The sequence below is a fragment of the Lepidochelys kempii genome, chromosome 1 (genome assembly GCF_965140285.1).
Source record: "Lepidochelys kempii isolate rLepKem1 chromosome 1, rLepKem1.hap1, whole genome shotgun sequence".
Classification (NCBI taxonomy): Eukaryota; Metazoa; Chordata; order Testudines; family Cheloniidae; genus Lepidochelys; species Lepidochelys kempii.
Window position 1 is genome coordinate 204559384 of NC_136380.1, and position 18650 is coordinate 204578033.

Consider the following 18650-nt stretch of genomic DNA (forward strand, 5'->3'; position numbering starts at 1 on the left):
AATCACTCTTGTAACAGGAATATCATATAGCTAGCTTCACCCTTAACTCTGGGTGCACAAGCACCCCCCAAAACTAGAGATGGAAAAATACATTCAAACTATTTCCACAAGTACACCCTTGGATAAAAAGAGATTATATACTTGCTGACCTGTATTCTTAGTCCCCATTTCAGCAATGCATGCTTAAATCCATCTCTGTGCAGCATAGCACCAAAGCACATGCTCAACTATAAGTATGTGCAGAAGAGCTTTGCTGAGCAGGGATGGGCTGCTGAATGGGTCTTAGCTCCCTTTTTGTTCACTTCTTCAAATATCCTAGTTTAGCAGCAGGCATGTTCATGGAAACAGTATATTTATGTTCGGGAACATTTGCAGAAAGTGAATTTTGAACTTGTAATTGTGAGTATCCACACTAATAACCTGAATACTTATAAGTAGCAGTGGTAATAATTTCTGGCGGTGTTCTTGAAGTGTTAGGTGCTTTCCAGATATACAAAAAGGGATGGTCACTGTCCCAGGGAGCCTTTCAAAGGATTACATTCATGCAGTCAGGGAACATAAAACACTCCCATGTGACCTCTGTGTCCAAATCACTGCTGGCCAACACATCTTGAATTTTTAACACTTGCAACAAACCACCCATGAACAAGCTGCAGTTCAAACATTATTTGCAGAAATGATATGGCGAATAATTCCAAATAATTCAACATGAAGAAGCCAGAAACTGCTCACAAAGAGAAATAGAGGTGAAATGCATTAAATAAATTATTTGCTATGAATTATTCACCCACTTCCAATCCTACCATCATTTATGCCATAAAATATATAGGATATACAATGCAACTGAGATAAGTTTCCAGCATTGTTATCTTATGCATTTCCCAGTACTTCTTGATTTTAACCATCCAGGCATAAAACTGCATTAACAGTTTTTCCTGTTTTAAATTTTAAACTTTTTGCTTTCAAAGGGCGGGGGATGAGGAGAGGATGTTCAGATCTGCACTGGTTTGGCTTGGCGATCCCGGGGTGAATACCAGCTCAGATTTAACATGACTGAGATATCACAAGTCATTCACATGAGATTTAAGACCAAAAATAATGGAAATCTTGTGCAATTGGCTGACATAATGAGATTTCCACAAGATTATAGCCACCTACAAATGAGAAAATGCTCCCCTTCTGGTTTTGGCTAATACCCAGGTATTCAAGTCCATCCTCCATGAAACTTTAAGGAGTCTGGATGCTAGGTACTGGATGTGCCGAGTCTCATGAGCCAACTTCAAGGTCCCTAGCCTCTGCCAGAACCTAGGAATGGGCAACAGGGGATGCATCGCTTGATGATTACCTGTTCTGTTCATTCCCTCTGGGGCACCTGGCATTGGCCACTGTCAGAAGACAGGATACTGGGATAGATGGATCTTTGGTCTGACCCAGTATGGCCAGTCTTATGTTCTAATATGTTTCATTTGTAATAGTGGAGACCACCACCGATGACTAAGCAGAGCTGGGGAATTGCTGTCCTCTCACTGCCTAGGATGTCATTACGTGTTGCCTTCTTGCAACTATCCTTCAGGACAAAATTCATGTCTCAACCCAGCAACAAGAGGGTTTCATCATGCCTTCATTGCCACATGGTGACAGTAATACTGCAGACCAAGAGGGAATTCAAAGGGCTTTTTAATTGTCTGACTAGTTGGATGTGCAGGGCACAAGTCAAAGTAGTGAAAATCAGAATTGTTCTACCACGCATTTCAAAACGGGTAACAGCAGCAGATGTTAGTTGTGCCCTCAAGAAAGGGAACACTGCATAGTGGATAACAGCAGGCCTCAAAGACTGGATTCTATTCCTAGCCCTGCTGCGACTTGCCCTGGACAAGTCACTTCCCCTCTCTGTGCCTCAGTTTTCTTATCTATAAAAGGGAGTTCACAGATTCATAGACGCCAAGGCCAGAACATACCACTGTGATCTAGTCTGACGTTCTGTATAACACAGGCCAGAGAACTTCCCCAAAATAATTCCCACAGCAGATCTTTTAGAAAACCAATCTTGATTGAAAGATGGTCAGGGATGGAGAATCCACCATGATCCTTGATAAATTGTTCTAATGGTTAATTACCCTCACTGTTAAAAAAATTATGCCTTATTGGCAGTCCGAATTTGTCTAGCTTCAACTTCCAACCATTGGATCATGTTATACCTTTCCCTGTTAGACTGAATGGTCCATCATTAAAGATTTGCTCCCCATGTAAATACTTACAGACTGTAATCAAGTTACCCCTTAACCTTCTCTTTGTTAAGTGAAATAGATTGAGCTCCTTGAGTCTATCGCTAGAAGCCATGTTTTCTAATCCTTTAATCATTCTCGTGGCAATTCTCTGAACTCTCCCCAATTTATCAACATCACTCTTGAATTGTTGGCAAAAGAAATGGACAGGGTACTCCAGGAGCAGTGGCACCAGTACCAAATATAGCAATAAAATGACCTCACTCCTCCTACTCAAGATCCCCCTGTTTGTGCATCTCAGGATCACATTAGCTCTTTTGGCCACCGCATCACATTGGGAGCTCATGTTCAGCTGATTGTGGGGTCGTGGTGGACAATCTTTTTCAGAGTCACTGCTCTCCAACATGAAGTCCCCCATCCTGTAAATATGGGTACATTCTTGGTTCCCAGACAGATATGTTTACATGTAGCCTTTTAGAACACTAAATTAAGAAAATGTATTTATTTTACATGGAGAGAAGCAGGGCTTAAAACCATGAACGTTTTGTAATCTATATTGACAGCCAAAGGAAAGGCATTATAGAAGTGAAATGTAAAACACTAGCTCCCTTCTCTTCTCTTCCCTTCCCCCCCCACCCCCACTCCACCACCTGGTAAGGAAACAGAATTGTGAACTGGGATATTCACATATAACTAAAGATGGAAACAGTTTTTCAATTCTTTTGTTTTAAAATGTATTTCTAATTTATAAACACAATGTGACTTGTCCGGCCTCTCAACAGTTTTGTGCTTTTTTTCTTTCTTTTTTTTTTAAAAAGCATTTTTGTTCACCTTTAATGAAAAATTACAGTAATTACTGAATTTTTGTAGTTTCAGAAAAACAACACCATGTACTATTTATTTACTGGGGGAGAGGGAGAGAGAAGCACTCAGCATTGGCCTGACTCTGTGCCCATTGAAGTGAATGGTTGTTTCTTGACTGATTTGAATGACAGCAAAGTCAGACTGACACTGAAAGCATTTGAATATGCCACCTGGTCTGCCATTGCACCTATCAGGGCTTAAGAAATCCACCTGGCCATTCACACAGGGCACGTAGGAACCTTTCACTGGCAAGTGTCCTCAATATCTGCACATCCTAAGCTTCCCTTTAAAAAAAAGAAGAAGAAAAAAGAAGATTCTGGCCCTTATAGTTGTGAAAAATAACCTCCCAAATGTGACTTGAATGAATACCCCACTAACGGGACAACTTTACAATTAAACACCATACACAATAAACGCACGACTGTTTGACTTCTTTTGAAATGGCAGTAGGCCTCGTCTCACATGCCTGTCGCCCTAGCTAGTAGAGAGACATGGTAGGTGAGGTAATACCTTTATTGGACCAACTTCTATTGGTGAAAGACAAGCTTTCAAGCGACACAGAGCTCTGATTCACCCTGGTTAGTAGACATAGTCCTTGGACAAAAAGGTGTCATGTACACATACCAAGAATAACTAGGCACTGTATTATGATCCTGTGATACTTCTAGAGTACTTAAGGTTTGCTGGGTTTTTACAAACAAAAGATACAGGTGAATGTCTCTAAGCAGCCTAAGTGGTTTAGGAGCCTATTTCTCATTGACTTTCACTGCCCAAGTCACTTTTGAAAATGAGACTTTAGGAACCAAAGCCACTTACATGATTTTGAAGATTTTACCCATGAGCTCTTTTGAAAATTCCATTCCCAGCCCCCAGCCCAAAGAGTTTATAATCTAAATCAGATTTATCCCAGCAAGAAATTACATTAAACACAGGGAGGGATGAAGGAGAGGAGAGTTATAGCCGTGCCAGAGTGAAAAAAAATAGGATCTGGGCTTTGTGGTGTTGACACTTGTTGGTGCCTCTGCTTTTCATTTATTTTCAAATTAATCTAAACTCAATTTTTCAAAGGAGACTGAGGGAGCTAGGAGCTCATTTCCCGTAGGTGCCTTTGAAAATCCCAGCTTTACTAGACTTTACAGATACTTTTTGATGGCAGGGCTGGGGAGTGGATAGCATGGAAAGGCTTGGGTTGAGGCAGAGGGGGGTCAGCCCTGGAAGGTTCACTGAAAAAGCCTTAAAATGGGGTTTGGAAGAGGAGTGGAAGGTTTGATGGAACACAGGGCTAGGGAGGAGACCCTCTTGTACAATAGTCATTGGCTTTTCAAGAGAGAAGACTTAAAACAGAGGAGCCCCCATCCTTTGTATCAGTGCGCTGGCCTAAGACATCCAACTAACCTGCACAACATTCAAACAGAAAAAACCAAAATGATATCATCAACCTGAGGGCACAGAGAGCCTCCTGGTGTGCTCTAAAGTCTAAAAACATTCTGATGGTCAGCAATGGGGACAGACTTCCAAAGCCAGGGCACTGTGACCCACAGAAGCGGAGCACCAGGTTCTGACAGCCAAGATACTCGAGCAGATCTCAAATGTCTCAGCAGAACATAAGGAAAGCGTCTCTCTCTAAAATACGCGTCTCATGCCAAGTAGGGCATTACACATTGCTTTAGCACCTTGAATTGCCCCCAGAAGGCAAAAGAAGTCAGCAGAGGGCAAGGAGCACTGAGCTGTAGCTCACGAAGGCTTATGCTCAAATAAAATTAGTCTCTAGGGTGCCACAAGTACTCCTTTTCTTTTAACTGTCATACACTTACAGCTCCCCATTCAGAAGGCAACCTCACAGGATACTCTGAAGAAGGGTCACTGCTGTAATCCAGCCTGGAGGTGACAAAGGTATGGCTGATAGAAAGAAAATGCCAAGATTTGATTTAGCAATTGCAGGTTTTCTATAAATACCAAAAATCAATAACTATCTACTAGCCGTTGCCATTAAAACTCAAGAGGGAAAGAATTAGGTGTTCACTGCTTAAGCAAATCAATGGGAAGTTGTGATTAAAGCACAGGACTGGGAGTCGGGAGATGCAAGATCTAGTCTTGGCTCTGCCACCCTCATCCTGTGTGACCCTGGGCAAGTCAGTTCCTCCCCCTCTCTGCCTCAGTTTCCCCAGCTACAGAACTGGGATGACAATAATTGATGGCCTCACCCGGGTAGTCAAAGAAATATTTGATTGACATGTGTGAAGTATTTTGAAACCCTCAAATGGAAGGAACTAGAGAGGTCCAAAGTATTAGTAGCATTAAATATCTGTAAATATAAAACTAAAGTTTCTAGTTAATTCAGCCTGGCCTTAAAGTTACAGCTGAAAGCCCCAGGACACCAGAGTGTGTTGGGCTGCATGGATACAACAGGACATCACAGATGCATCCACTTTCAAATGGCACGCAGTGTCCTTGGGAGCCTACCTGTGTAGTTAGCCAGCCATTGACACAGTAGTGATGCTCTCTACTTAGCTGGTACCTAACACAGTGGGTTGAAAGGATCTGTTCTATTTAATCTGTGGCTTTTAAAAAACCTGTGTGGTTTAGTACACCACTGTGGGGTAGTTTTCAAAAACCCTGTGGGGGCTTCTTTCCTGGTGCTCTTCATCTCCTACACCAAAGTTGTTAACAGCAACAGACAGTATGTACGCTCTTGACACGAATGCAACAGGCACCCACCTCCAAAATCTATTGGGGAGCAGGACCCCAGGCCTTATTGACGGAGGATCCTACTTCATGTTTTTGAGTGCTGTACAAATACTTCTGTACCTCTGTGTGAGACAGGAAGGTATTACCCTGTGGTATAGGCAGGGAGACAGAGGGCCAAATTCAATTTGCAGCAAGGCTAGTGTGAGTAGCTGCATCTCCCAGGGAAGTCTCTGGGTCACACTCAACAGTGATATAAACCCTGTTGTTAATCACACACCCTGCACCCATTGAAGTAAGTGGCAAAACCCCCAAGATCTTCAGTGAGTGCGCAGGAGCTAGCTGTAAGCTGGTCAGAAGATGGAAGAAGGATCTGTCTGTGGAAAGCACCTACAGCGCATTCTGAATCTCAGGAAGGATAAGGGAAAGTATCCTCCTGTTGCTTTCCACACTCCCTCCCCACCTTAGGGTGACACATTCATTTTTCAAGCCCACTGCATGCCACATTGTTGCCAGACACACTCATTTGCCAGCTATACCCAATATGTAGTTTACAGCAGGCTTTCTGCCAGTACGAAATTGGGCTCGGAGTGTAGAAGAGGTAGCACAATAAGTGAGCAGTGGCAGTTAAGAATACAGCCCAGGCTGCCTGATTCCCAGTCCTGTGCATTAGCCAGCAGACTCCTTGTCCCCTCACGCCCAGTATCATTGCTGCTACAGCTCAGTTTCTGCATAAGCAGAGTAAGAGGGCCCAAAAGCAGCTAAGGAGCCCACAGCACACTGGCTTCCCTTTATCTGAGGCTGGCCACCGCCTCCTTCTGCTGCAGTCACTTGGCAAGCACACATCTCTCTGATTCAGCAAGAAGCCAGTGCCTCTTGTCAATTACTTCAAGAAACTGCTGATTCTGGAAGGGCTATTTCAACTAGCATGCAGCAGGATTATATGGAGACTGAACTCCCCTCTTGCCCAGAGAGGTAACCCCTCCAGAGCAGGGCTGCAGCAAATTGGCAGGGCAGTACTGTGGCGCCGGAGGGGGGACGGGGGGGGGGGAGGCAGGAAAGAGTCCACTTGGCTGCTGCCCATGCTGTTCCTGTTCTGTGGATAAACAGAGAATTGCTGACAATCTGGCATGATAGAGACTTAAAATATGGTTTTAAATTGTGACTGGGAATAGTGACGAGAAAGCAGGATGGAAGAAAAAAGTAGAGAATAGATAGAGGACTTACAAAAGACAGAGACAAAGTGTGCCCCAAGAGTACTAGCAAAAGCCCTATGAATACAGCATTACTGCCACACCATCCCGCAGAAAAAGACACACTTATGGCTTGTACCATGGACATCAGCAGCCTGGAAATGGAAGGCCCTGACTGTGGATGAGCCCAGCCGTAGGGGCCCCAGGTACACCAGCTGTTTCAGGGGCAAAGGGAAGGGTTGCCCTTGACAAACCAAACCAAAAACAGGATGATTTGCACAGGGACTGAGGCTATTCTGTCCCTCTGCCAAGTAGCCAAGCTCTCTGTGGTCTGTCCTGGCTACCAGCTCCTGACAGCTAGCTAGAAGGTCAACTGCAGCCCCTCTAAACTACCTTCTCATTGCTCCATAACTAACAAAGAGGCTAATGCAGCTAGTGAGGCAAAGGACACTCAGATTATTCAGGCAGCCTGAGTTGCCCTGAAGCCCTTGGCATAGTCGCTCACAAGTGGCTTCATTAAAACAACATATTGCAGGCTTTTCTGTGGTAAAAAATAAAAATAAAAAAAATTACGCTCTTCCCAAAATGCATCAGACATCATATACACATAATACCATGAAGATGCAGCATGTCTGGATAGAGAACAGCAGCCCAGCAGAGAGCACGCTGCACGTGGCAGGAGGAGACATTTTGGCCAAGAACACCAAGGTAAAGCCCTGGAACCTTTTGCATCCAAGCAATCATACAGAAGTCAGGACCTTGGTTTTTAAGACTTCAGCCCAAAGACCAACAAACAGTACACTGCATGGAACTCAGTTTATCTCCTTCACGAGGCTGAAGAACTGTAGAGAGTGCCCTGGAGTCAGAACCCATGGTTCTAGGGAGTCGGAGTATTTAACATTTGATGCTTAGGATCTATTCTAAACCATCCCCTCTGGCATGATATAACTGCTGATTTCCACAGAGCAGAGTATTGTACAGCTGAATAAATAAGTCACAGAGCATGAGGGTGCATATGACCAGGGTTTCACACAGTTTAGGGTCCTGTGGCTGCTGAATTTGCTACAGAACACAGCCATCTCTGGAAAGCCAACAGGTGCAGAGAGGCATTCAACTCTGACTAAGACATCGTCTAGGGATGCCAGTAAGACAGAACTACTGCTGTATCCAGTGTAGGATTAACTGACGAACAGCTCAACAGCACAAAGTTAAATTCTGTAAGAAGTAATAAGTGATATGTTAAATCTAAACAGGCACAGGGCTTATTAAAATAATAGACGTACTAATATAAGATACCAATGCAAGAAACTCAAAACCAAAGCTGAATGAATTAGAATGCCTGCTAGCTGAAGAGAACTTTGACTTAATAGATATTACTGAGAGGTGGTGGGATAACAAAAATAATAAAAAACCCAACAATAAATCATAGAAGATTAGGGTTGGAAGAGACCTCAGGAGGTCATCTAGTCCAACCCCTTGTTCAAAGCAGGACCAACACCAACTAAATCATCCCAGCCAGGGCTTTGTCAAGCCAGGCCTTAAAAACCTCTAAGGATGGAGATTCCACGACTTCCCTAGGTAACCCATTTCAGTGCTTCACCACCCTCCTAGTGAAATAGTGTTTCCTAATATCCAACCTAGACCTCCCCCACTGCAACTTGAGACCGTTGTTCCTTGTTCTGTCATCTGCCACCGCTGAGAAGAGCCGAGCTCCATCCTCTCTGGAACCCCCCTTCAGATAGTTGAAATCAGCTACCAAATCCCCCCACCCCCTTCTCTTCTGCAGACTAAACAAGCCCAGTTCCCTCAGCCTCTCCTCATAAGTCATGTGCCCCAGCCCCCTAATCATTTTTGTTGCCCTCCGCTGGACTCCACAATTTGTCCACATCCTTTCTGTAGTGGGGAGACCAAAACTGGAAGCAATACTCCAGATGTGGCCTCACCAGTGACAAAGGGGAATAATCACTTCCCTCGAGAAACAGAGTAGAACAAAGTATGGACACAAAGCCCAATCCACCAAAACCGTAAGTATACTGATAAGGCCCTGTTAGTGACCCCCTGATCAGGAAAAAGGTATAGACTGTACAGTATTGAGAGATCAAAAAAAAGCCTAACAAAAGAGCAATAGTGGGTGACTTCAGCTACCCACATGTAAACTGGTTCAATATCACAACAGGACAAGGGTTAGAGAAACATTTTCTCAACATCTTAAACAATGCTTCTTGGAACAACTAGTTCTAGGGCCACTAAGAATAGAGGCTACTTTTGACTTATTACTAAGTTATACAGGGGCCTCGCGGCCCCTTTAAAAACTTTAAAAAGGGATATTTTAAAAGCAATGAGGAAGCAGGTTCAAAAGAACCCAGCTTCAAAGTAGAGAAATTAAAGTCCTTACACTTGGCATGAAGACTACTTAAGCAACCATAACACAATCACAGAAGGTACGTATGCCCCTAAGAAAGGCAAGCAAATACACTGTGCAATTAAATGGTAAGGTACAGGAAGTTATTTGAGCCAGTGAGGTATCCTTTATAAGATGCTAACTAGTAGAACTAAGAGCAAAACTGAAAACAATAATCCTTTAAATATATCAGAAGCAGGAAGCCTGCATTATGAACAAAGGCGTTGATAGACTTATCAGGTAGTAAAAAGAACAATTAAGGGGGGTAAGGACATTGCAGAGAAGCTAAATGATTTTTGCATTGGTCTTTATTACACAGGATTCTGGGGAAGATTCCTACCGCAAAACTGCTCTTTTCAGAAAATAAGATGAGACAGTGTTAGAGACTGAGACGTAAGAAGAGGAGGTGATGGAACAAACTGCTAAACTGATGAGCAACAAGTCACCTGGACTAGACAGTCTGATCCAAAAGGGCTGAAGAAAATTATGCAATCTATTGCTAAAGTCAGCTGCTAGAGGAAGATAGTAAATGGTGTACCTATCTTTAAAGAAGGTGCCGGGGTTATTCCAGGAGTTACAGCCCCATTGGCCTTATTTTAGTATCAAGCAAATTGGCTGAAATGATAGTGAAAGCTAGAATTATAAAGCACCCAGATGAACATTATAGGGACAAACCAGCACAGTGTCTGTAAAAGGAAACCATGCATCTCCAGTCTACTAGAATTCTTTGAAAATGTCAACAAAACAGTGGATAAAGGGGACAAAGTCCCTCAGCAACGAGGTGAAAGGTAGTGTTTTGCACATTAGGAATGTACTAAAGAGACAAAAAAACAGAGTTGGGCTAACAATCAATGTTCAGTAATGTAAATGATCTTCACAGGGGTGCCATAAGGCCCCATACCAGGATTGGCGTAATTCAATACGTTCATGAATGACCTGGGAAAGGGGGACGAGCAGTAAGGTGGCAAAATTTGCAAGCGATAAAATGATTTAGGTTAGTTGAGACAAAAGAAGGCTGTGAGGAATTTCAGAGGGGTCTAATAAAGCTAGGCAAACAGGCAGCATGGTGATGGAGGATGAAATTCAATGTTAGCAAATGCAAGGTAATACAAACTTAAAGGAATCATTTGAACTACTCGTACATATTTAATTTAACTGTAATCCCTTGGGGAAATTACCTTGGTGTCATCGTGGACAGCTCAGGGCAAACATGTTGTTCAGTGCACAGCAGCAGTCAAACAAAATGTTAGGATGTCTAAATAATGAGATGGAATATACTGAAAATAGAAATGCCATTATGAAAATTGATTGCATCCCCTCAACGAGAATACTGTATTTACTTCTGGATGCTTTATCTAAAAAATATAGCAGAAACTGAAGAGTTTCAAAAACGGGCAACAAAAACGTTTATAGGTCAGGAGAAACTTCCTTATGATGTTAAGATTAGGACTGTTCAATTTAGAGAGGAGCTATAGAAGAAAAGGATAAGCTAGAGACAGATAAGATACTGAGTGGTACAGAAAACACAAACCGAGTGGTGCTTCTATTTACTCTCATAACAGAAGGATAAGGGGATGTTCAATGAAACACTTCATTATTATTAGTTTATTTTTTGCACAGCACATAATGAACCTATGGAACTTATTACCACAAGTTATCACTAAGGCCAAGAGCTTAGCAGGATCCACAGTGGATTACACATTTATAAGGATAATGAGAACAACAACAGTTGTGTTAGGTAGAATACTATACACACACACTCACAATAAATCTCCCTGCTTGAGAGCTTAGTAAGCCAACCTCTAACTAATGGGGGTCAGGAAGAAATCTCCCATTTGCCATTCTGATATGGCATGCCAGCCCTCTGACCTGGGAGGGGTGTGTGAGTGAGGGGAAAGTATTTCACTCCAACAGTCGAGATAATTGAAGAGTCTGCAAGTTTGTTTTCAGTTGCAGTAACAATCTTGCTTTTGAACAAGAGGGACCTTTGTGCTTGTTGTTTTCTGGATGGAAAGGGCTTTCCTGAGAGAAGAACAGATTTTGGACTCCTTGGTCCCTTTCTGCTGTTAAAGGGAATATGTAATTTACTTTATTTTGAGACATGAGAACTTCAAAATGTGGCTTGCCTGCTTGTCTCAAGAGCCCTTCTTAAAGTAACAGAGGGTTGAAGGAAAAGGATGTGGCCTTGACAAGGCAGAAGAAGATTTTAGGAGCTACACCTGGAGTGTTGTTTACATTCACGGCCCAGTGACAGGGCTGCCCTCAGCAATAAGACAGCACCAGGGAACCTCTTGACTTAATGCACATTATTAACTAAACTGCCCATTGTGAGGTTTCTTGCACCCTCCCTCGAAGTGTCTGGTATTGGCCACTGTTAGAGACAGGAGACTGGCCTCTGTGGACCACTGCTGTGATCCTGTATGACAGTTCTTATGCTCACTGCTGCAGAATTGTGCCTCCAAACCCACACTTCCATCTCTTTAAAGTTACACTTCCAGCTCTTGTGTTTTGAAGAAAACCAGTGCATGGATGTAACTGACCAGAACATAGACACCAACTTTCCACTGATGATGCAAAAGAAGATGTAGAATCCAACTCACACTCTTGTCATTATTGTCTCAAAAAGACTAACTAGAGACAGACAAAAAAAAAAAAAAAAAAGACACCATGATACTACTTTCTATCCTTCAGTGAGCGATCTGACTCCTCTGATACACACAGGGCTCAAATAGACAGGATGGGACATTTTTACATAGTCATTTTTCAGAGCAAAAGTGCACTTTGATTTATCTGCATGCAAATGAGTATGTGCACAGCAGGGAGATATGACTCTACATGTACATGAGTAATAAATTGCTGTGTCAAATCTACTAGTTCTGTTCTGATTCTCTTCCAACTGTTCCAGAAGGCAAAAAACAGGGGGCATGGGGGGGTTTAAATGCAAAATTAAGAGACTTCAGACTACACCATCCACCCATTTTGTGGGGAGCTGGACTCTACGTAGATATGAATAATGAAGGACACGTAACATGGCATGCATGTAAGAAGTGTTTGCATGCCTGAGTCCGAATAGAGGAAGGGAAGGAGGATGAAGAATGCTGGACCAATCAATACTAAAAATAGCAAGATAACTGCTTCCAAATATCACCAGTCATGAGGGGAGGGCAGGTTTCTTGGGGTATTTTTAAACTGCACCTGCCTTAAAAAAAAAATCAAAAGAAATAACTTAAGTAAACTCTAGAGCCGGAATGGACATAACAGTGACCACCAAAACCAAGCAGATAAATCAGTTATGTAGAGTAATCAGTTCACTGTACATAACTAATAATGGTAAATTCTTAGCATGATCTTTAGAAGCATGAAACTTTTACAAGGGAGAAGTGGTCTGAAGGCAGTATGGCCCAGGGGATACAACACTGAACAGATACTCAGGAAACCTTGGGCCTTTGCCCAGTTCTGCCACTGGCCTGCTGGGTGACCTCGGACAATCACTTCACCCATCTCTGCCCCAGTTTCCCCATATGAAAAATGGGGATCATGATACTGACCCCCTTTGTAAAGTGCTTTGAGATCCACTAATGAAGAGCGGGGTATTATTATTACTATTATATTATTAATACTTTATTAACACTTGATTGGGAATCAGGTACTCCTGAGTTCTAAGAAGCAGAGCTGGGAGGAGGCCCTATGTGATACTGAGCAAGTCACTTCCCTGCTCTGTGCATCAGTTTCCCCATCTGTAAAATGAGTATAATGATCATGCCCTCCCTTATCAAACAAAAGTGTCGGGAGAACTCATTGGATAATATTTGTAAATTACCATGTTAATACTAACTAGGATTTACAAGAAGGGAATTTTCTTCATTACACCTCTGTCTGTTAACATCCGGAGGCTAAATTTCACTCTGGACTGTTATAAAAGGAAAGCAGAATTATTGCTCAACAAGAAGAAAACTACAAAGAATAGATTCTCAGTGTGTGCATTTCTCCTTGAAATACATTGTGTTAAAAGCACTTTACTGTTTTTTAAAAAAAGCACAATGATAGTAGCATCCTGCTAAATATAGATGAGTCACCACAATTTAGTAGTTAAGAATACCATTAGAAATATTGCTTATCCTGCCACATGCATTTAACATTCTCTAGTGGTTAGAACTTGGACCAAGGAGCCAGGACTATTTGCCTCTATTCATGGCTCAGACACTGACCTTGAGCAAGACCTTAAAACCCCTTTGTGCCTCAATATTGCCATCTGTAATATTGGCATAGTGCTACTCACTCACATCTCAGAAGGAAGCGGAGAAATAATTTGCAAGTTTCTTAAGATGTTTATGCAATATTTGGAATATTCAAACTGTTACAGAAAAGCTATATATAGTTGGTCTTGAAGTGCTTTGAGATCCCACAATGACAGACATCCTATAAATGAAAAACTGTTTGAAGAGTTGTCAAGGTTCCTTCCCCACTCTGAACTCTAGGGTACAGATGTGGGGACCTGCATGAAAGACCCCCTAAGCTTATTGTTACCAGCTTAGGTTAAAAACTTCCCCAAGGTACAAACTTTGCCTTGTCCTTGAACCCTATGCTGCCACCACCAAGCGTGTTAAACAAAGAACAGGGAAAGATCCCACTTGGAGACGTCTTCCTGCAAAATATCCCCCCAAACCCTACACCCCCTTTCCTGGGGAAGGCTTGATAAAAATCCTCACCAATTTGTACAGGTGACCACAGACCCAAACCCTTGGATCTTAAAAACAATGAAAAAAAGCAATCAGGTTCTTAAAAGAAGAATTTTAATTAAAGAAAAGGTAAAAGAATCACCTCTGTAAAATCAGGATGGTAATTACCTTACAGGGTAATCAGATTCAAAACATAGAGAATCCCTCTAGGCAAAATCTTAAGTTACAAAAAGACACAAAAACAGGAATATACATTCCATTCAGCACAGCATATTTTACCAGCCATTAAACAAAAGGAAATCTAACTCATTTCTAGCTAGATTACTTACTAACTTTACAGAAGTTCTGAGTCTGCCTTCCTGATCTGTTCCCGGCAAAAGCATCACACAGAGAGACAGTCCCTTTGTTTCACCCCCCCCCCCCCCCCCGCATCCTGATTTGAAAGTATCTTGTCTCCTTATTGGTCATTTTGGTCAGGTGCCAGTGAGGTTATCTTAGCTTCTTAACCCTTTACAGGTGAAAGGGTTTTGCCTCTGGCCAGGAGGGATTTTATAGCACTGTATACAGAAAGCTGGTTACCCTTCCCTTTATATTTGTGACAAGAGTACTGAGAGAAAAGAGATGAAAAGTCAGTTATGCCCATTTTCCAAAAGAGGGGAGGAAGCCTTTTGGAGAAGGCCAAGAGTGGGTTAATGCATTTGGGTTTACCTCTAGAAAACAGGTCAGGTCACAAGTGAAATAATATATCTACACAGTCAGGAAGCCATGCAGTTTGACACAAACAGCAGTCTGTTCAGACGATACGCAAGGATAGACGAGCAAGGGGCACTGTCCTCGGACCACAACTCAGGAGCTGTAGCAGAGCCAGGAGTGAGAGGGAGCAGGCCTGCAATAGAAGCAGGTGTTGTATGGCAGGGCTAAAGTGCGCTACCAGAGCTGCGTAAAAGGAGTCCAAGACTGGACTAAAAGAGCACAAGGTACTGCAGATCAAGACAAATGGTGTAGAACTGTGTGAGAAGCTGCAGAGCAGTTGCTGGGACTCTGGCAGACTCTATGCGGTGCTGTCAGTCCCTCCGTCTTGAGAGCCCGCACTGCACGTGCACAGTTAAACACGTTCACCTGTTGCAACACAACATCACATGATTGAAACCTCATTTTGTTAAAAATGAATCTTCAATTTAGCTGTTCCCAATGTGTGATTTCTAACACATTTGAAAATTTGCAATAAGCTATTACTGGCAACATAGCGGGATTGCTTTGCAAGCATAGGTTTTGTTTAAGCTTTAAACAGAATTCCCTCATTACTTTTCATATACTCCACTAGGGGGGCTGAATGTCCAGTAACATTTGTATAAATCCCCCTTAATGCTTTACAGGGAAACTAAAGATACCCATACTGCATGCTCCTCAGGGCAGGGAGAATATTATAAGCCTAAACAAAGCTGCACACTAGCTCTCATGAAACGGAATCACCACTCTTCCACAAAACAACATAAATTAAAGGGGCTATGACACCGGGTTCTCATCAGGCAATTCCCTAAAAAGTTTGACCATACCATGTCATAGGTGTAAAGTGATTGGGTGCAAGGAGACCCTTGGAGGTTCCAGCCTCAGTCCAAATATCACCTTGAATCAAACATGCCAAACCCGTGAAAAAAGCACAGAAATTGGGCTTGTTTTTGGCTTAATTGGCTTGTGAATTGCTTGTCGCCTAGTTTTTGGCTTGTAGCTTTTAAAAAAAAAATTGGCTCCCAGCAAGCAGGGGCAAGGAGGGGAGAGAGTAAGGGGTGCACAGCAGGCCCACCACAGTCCCAGATGGCAGGCCAGGGGGAAATCTAGACACAGAGTGTTGGGGTTCCCAGGGATTGCCTTGTTTTGAAATGGGATTAGCTTGATTTTTGGCTTACTGTGAAAACCAGGGTGCTTATTTACCACGTGTGGCTTGAATGTGAGCCAATCTCCCTGTTCTGTAAATAAAATCTTTTATTTAAAGGTAAATTTGTTATGTCAAGTAGTATCTATCAACATTGTACAGTAAAATGAAAGCCCCAGAATAAATATTGGTTAGATCCTTTACCATGTAAAGAGATAGTGAAGTGCAACTCAAATTTGTCCCCAAAATTAGAGTTTGTAATAAACTTATACAAAGATCTCACATTAATAGAAATGTTTTCATTATTCCCCCTCCCCAGTAATTTGGGGGACGGGAAGAAAGGTTCTATTTAAACAATCATACTGTTCTTTTGTTTGTAGCCCAAACACTGCAGCATTGAGAAACTCATCCCTGAAGTTGTTTTCACTTTCATCATTATCCAAGCTAAGAAAAATTGAAAAAGTAAACAAACAACATGAATAGTACTTCCTTTTCAGGGGTAATCAATTATTTTTTGTCAAGGTCCAAATTTCTTCAAAGAATAGTCAATGTCCAGACTCCAGAGAAAATACAAAAATAATAATGGTAATAATAAGTAAATAAAAAGATTTCAGAGTCCCTTCAAAAGCATATGATGGTCCAGATTTGTCCTGCAGTCTATTGACTATCCCTGCCCTATTTAATCTAAAACGTTTTTAGTAAAATGGGTAAGAAAATATATTGTAAACAAACTCTCTTTTTAAGCTGACAGGAAAAAATGTTCAATACAACCTAATTTAGGCTCCTAAATCACTTTTGAAAATTGGACTTTGGGATTTAAGTCACTTCACCAGGTTTGAAAACTGTACCCAGTATCCGAGAGGAACTATACCTTAACAGGCCCTAAACTATGGAGAGGGAAAGGACCATTGCTTATCAGAGACAATTCTGGCTCTCCAGTCTGCCTGCTGCTGAAAAGAGGGCATAACTAACTGATCAAGGGATGAGTGTGGAAATTTCTGTTCTTGACAGACTCTTATATTGTTCCCATCACCTTGGTATCTGAGCACTTTCCAGTGGTGCATTAAGTGATGTAACTAACATCTTGTGCATAGTTTGAGCTCTCTCTCCCCCTACTCTAGAGGAGAGCTGTGAATGCAAAGTAGATAGCATTTCGTTTTGGTAGGGGTATGGGTTAGGGTTGTCTTGTTAACTGTACATGCTGCTCTGTGTTTATGTGAGAGAAGGCAGGTGGAGAAATGCACCTGCAGCTGAAGGTACTGGTGAGGGTTGTGATGATCTTTAGTCTCGTGTGGGAGTTCCTACCACGGTCTTGGACCAAGCCCCTGAGAAAGCTCTTTTTCCCTCACAGACAAGCTTTACCCCTACTGGTAGAAAGTTGCCTGGGGAGAAAAGTTGTAAATCACGATCTTCATCCTGGAGCTTTAAGCAATCTTTGAGCTAGGCTGGGGCCAGGCCATTGAGCATGAAGCGAAATACTTTAAAGCAAGTTCAAGAGCCCAACAGAAAACGCTCCTGGGAACACAGCGGAGAGAGAGGAAACGGACCACACTCCTCTCCATGTCTGGTTGCGATATAATAACTCCATCAGACCCACCTGCGTTACAAACGACCACAGGAGCAACCGCACACTTCCCGTTCCCTATAAATAAGCCAAGGCGGGGCAGCCGCCTGGGCACAAATCAGAACGTCTCCGTCCCTCTGACAAGGGCCCCCCCTTCCCCTGGCGGAACAGCCCGGGGCTCGGGAAGCCCGGGTGGGGAGGGCGGCGGATCAGCCCCTCGCTGGGACTTCCAGCCAACTTGCTTAGCTCACCCCTGCAGTGGGGAAGCGGACAGCGCCCGGGTGTCCAGCCGGCGCGCTGCCCCGTGCCCTGCTCAGCGATGCCACCCTCCCGAGCCCAGCACCCTGCGCCTAGTGGGCGACCGCTTCCCCCTCGCCCGGCCCGGGCCCCGAGAAAGTTGGGAGTTCACGTCCCGCCCGGGCTCGGAGCGAAGTCGGAGGGCCGGTGCCCCCGCGCCGCCCTCCCCGCCCAGGGCGGCACTCACCTCGCAGAGACAGGAGCGCAGCCAAGGGGCCGACCCACAGCCCCCAGCCGCCGGAGCCCCTCGGAGTCATGCCGGGCAGGGAGACGGGCTCAGCCGGCATCTCGCGCCCCCTCCCCGAGCAGCGGCGGCTCCGCGCCCGGCTGCCAGCCCCCCAAGTCCAGCCGAAGCCCCCGGGGGGGGGCGCAGGCGGCGGCTGCCCCGGCCCCAGGTGCGCTCAGCCGCCCGGAGCTCCCAGCCTGGGCTGCTCCCGCTGCAGCCGCTGTCCCGGGACCGCCCGCCTGCACCGCCCGCTCCCCGGGAGGCTCTGGAGCTCCGGAGCCCCGGCAGCCCGGGGACGCCGCCAGGCTCCGAACCGGCCCGAGAGCGCAGCCTGGCGGCCCCGCCGAGCTGCAGCAGCCCGCCTCCGGGATGCCACCCAGCCCCGCACCGCAGGTACCCCGGGCTCCGCTCCGCCCGAGCGCCTGCCTCACGCCGCCGGGGGCTCTGCTGCTGCTGCTGCTGCTGCGGCTCGGCCGGGGCGCCGAGCTGTCGCCCCAGAAGCCGGAGAACCGCACAAACCAAAAGCGCAATAAAACTGCAGGGCGCATCCCTCCCTCCCCTCCCTTCCCTTCCCCCAAGAGGCGGGCTTCTTTAGAGCTGCACGCTGCTCTATCCCCCTCAGCCCGCCACCCACCCGCTGCCC

At 44.3% G+C, this 18650-nt stretch overlaps 1 protein-coding gene across 1 annotated transcript in view; it reads right to left on the reverse strand.

The window, feature by feature from the left end:
• The window catches only part of IGSF11 (immunoglobulin superfamily member 11), a 147601-nt gene extending 129299 nt beyond the window's left edge, over nt 1-18302 (reverse strand). The window contains exon 1 of the mRNA XM_073328958.2: nt 17969-18302. Coding sequence (XP_073185059.1) covers nt 17969-18068 — 100 coding nt within the window. The 5' untranslated portion in view covers nt 18069-18302. The remainder of the gene's footprint in view (nt 1-17968) is intronic.
• Between the last annotated feature and the right edge of the window lie 348 nt (nt 18303-18650).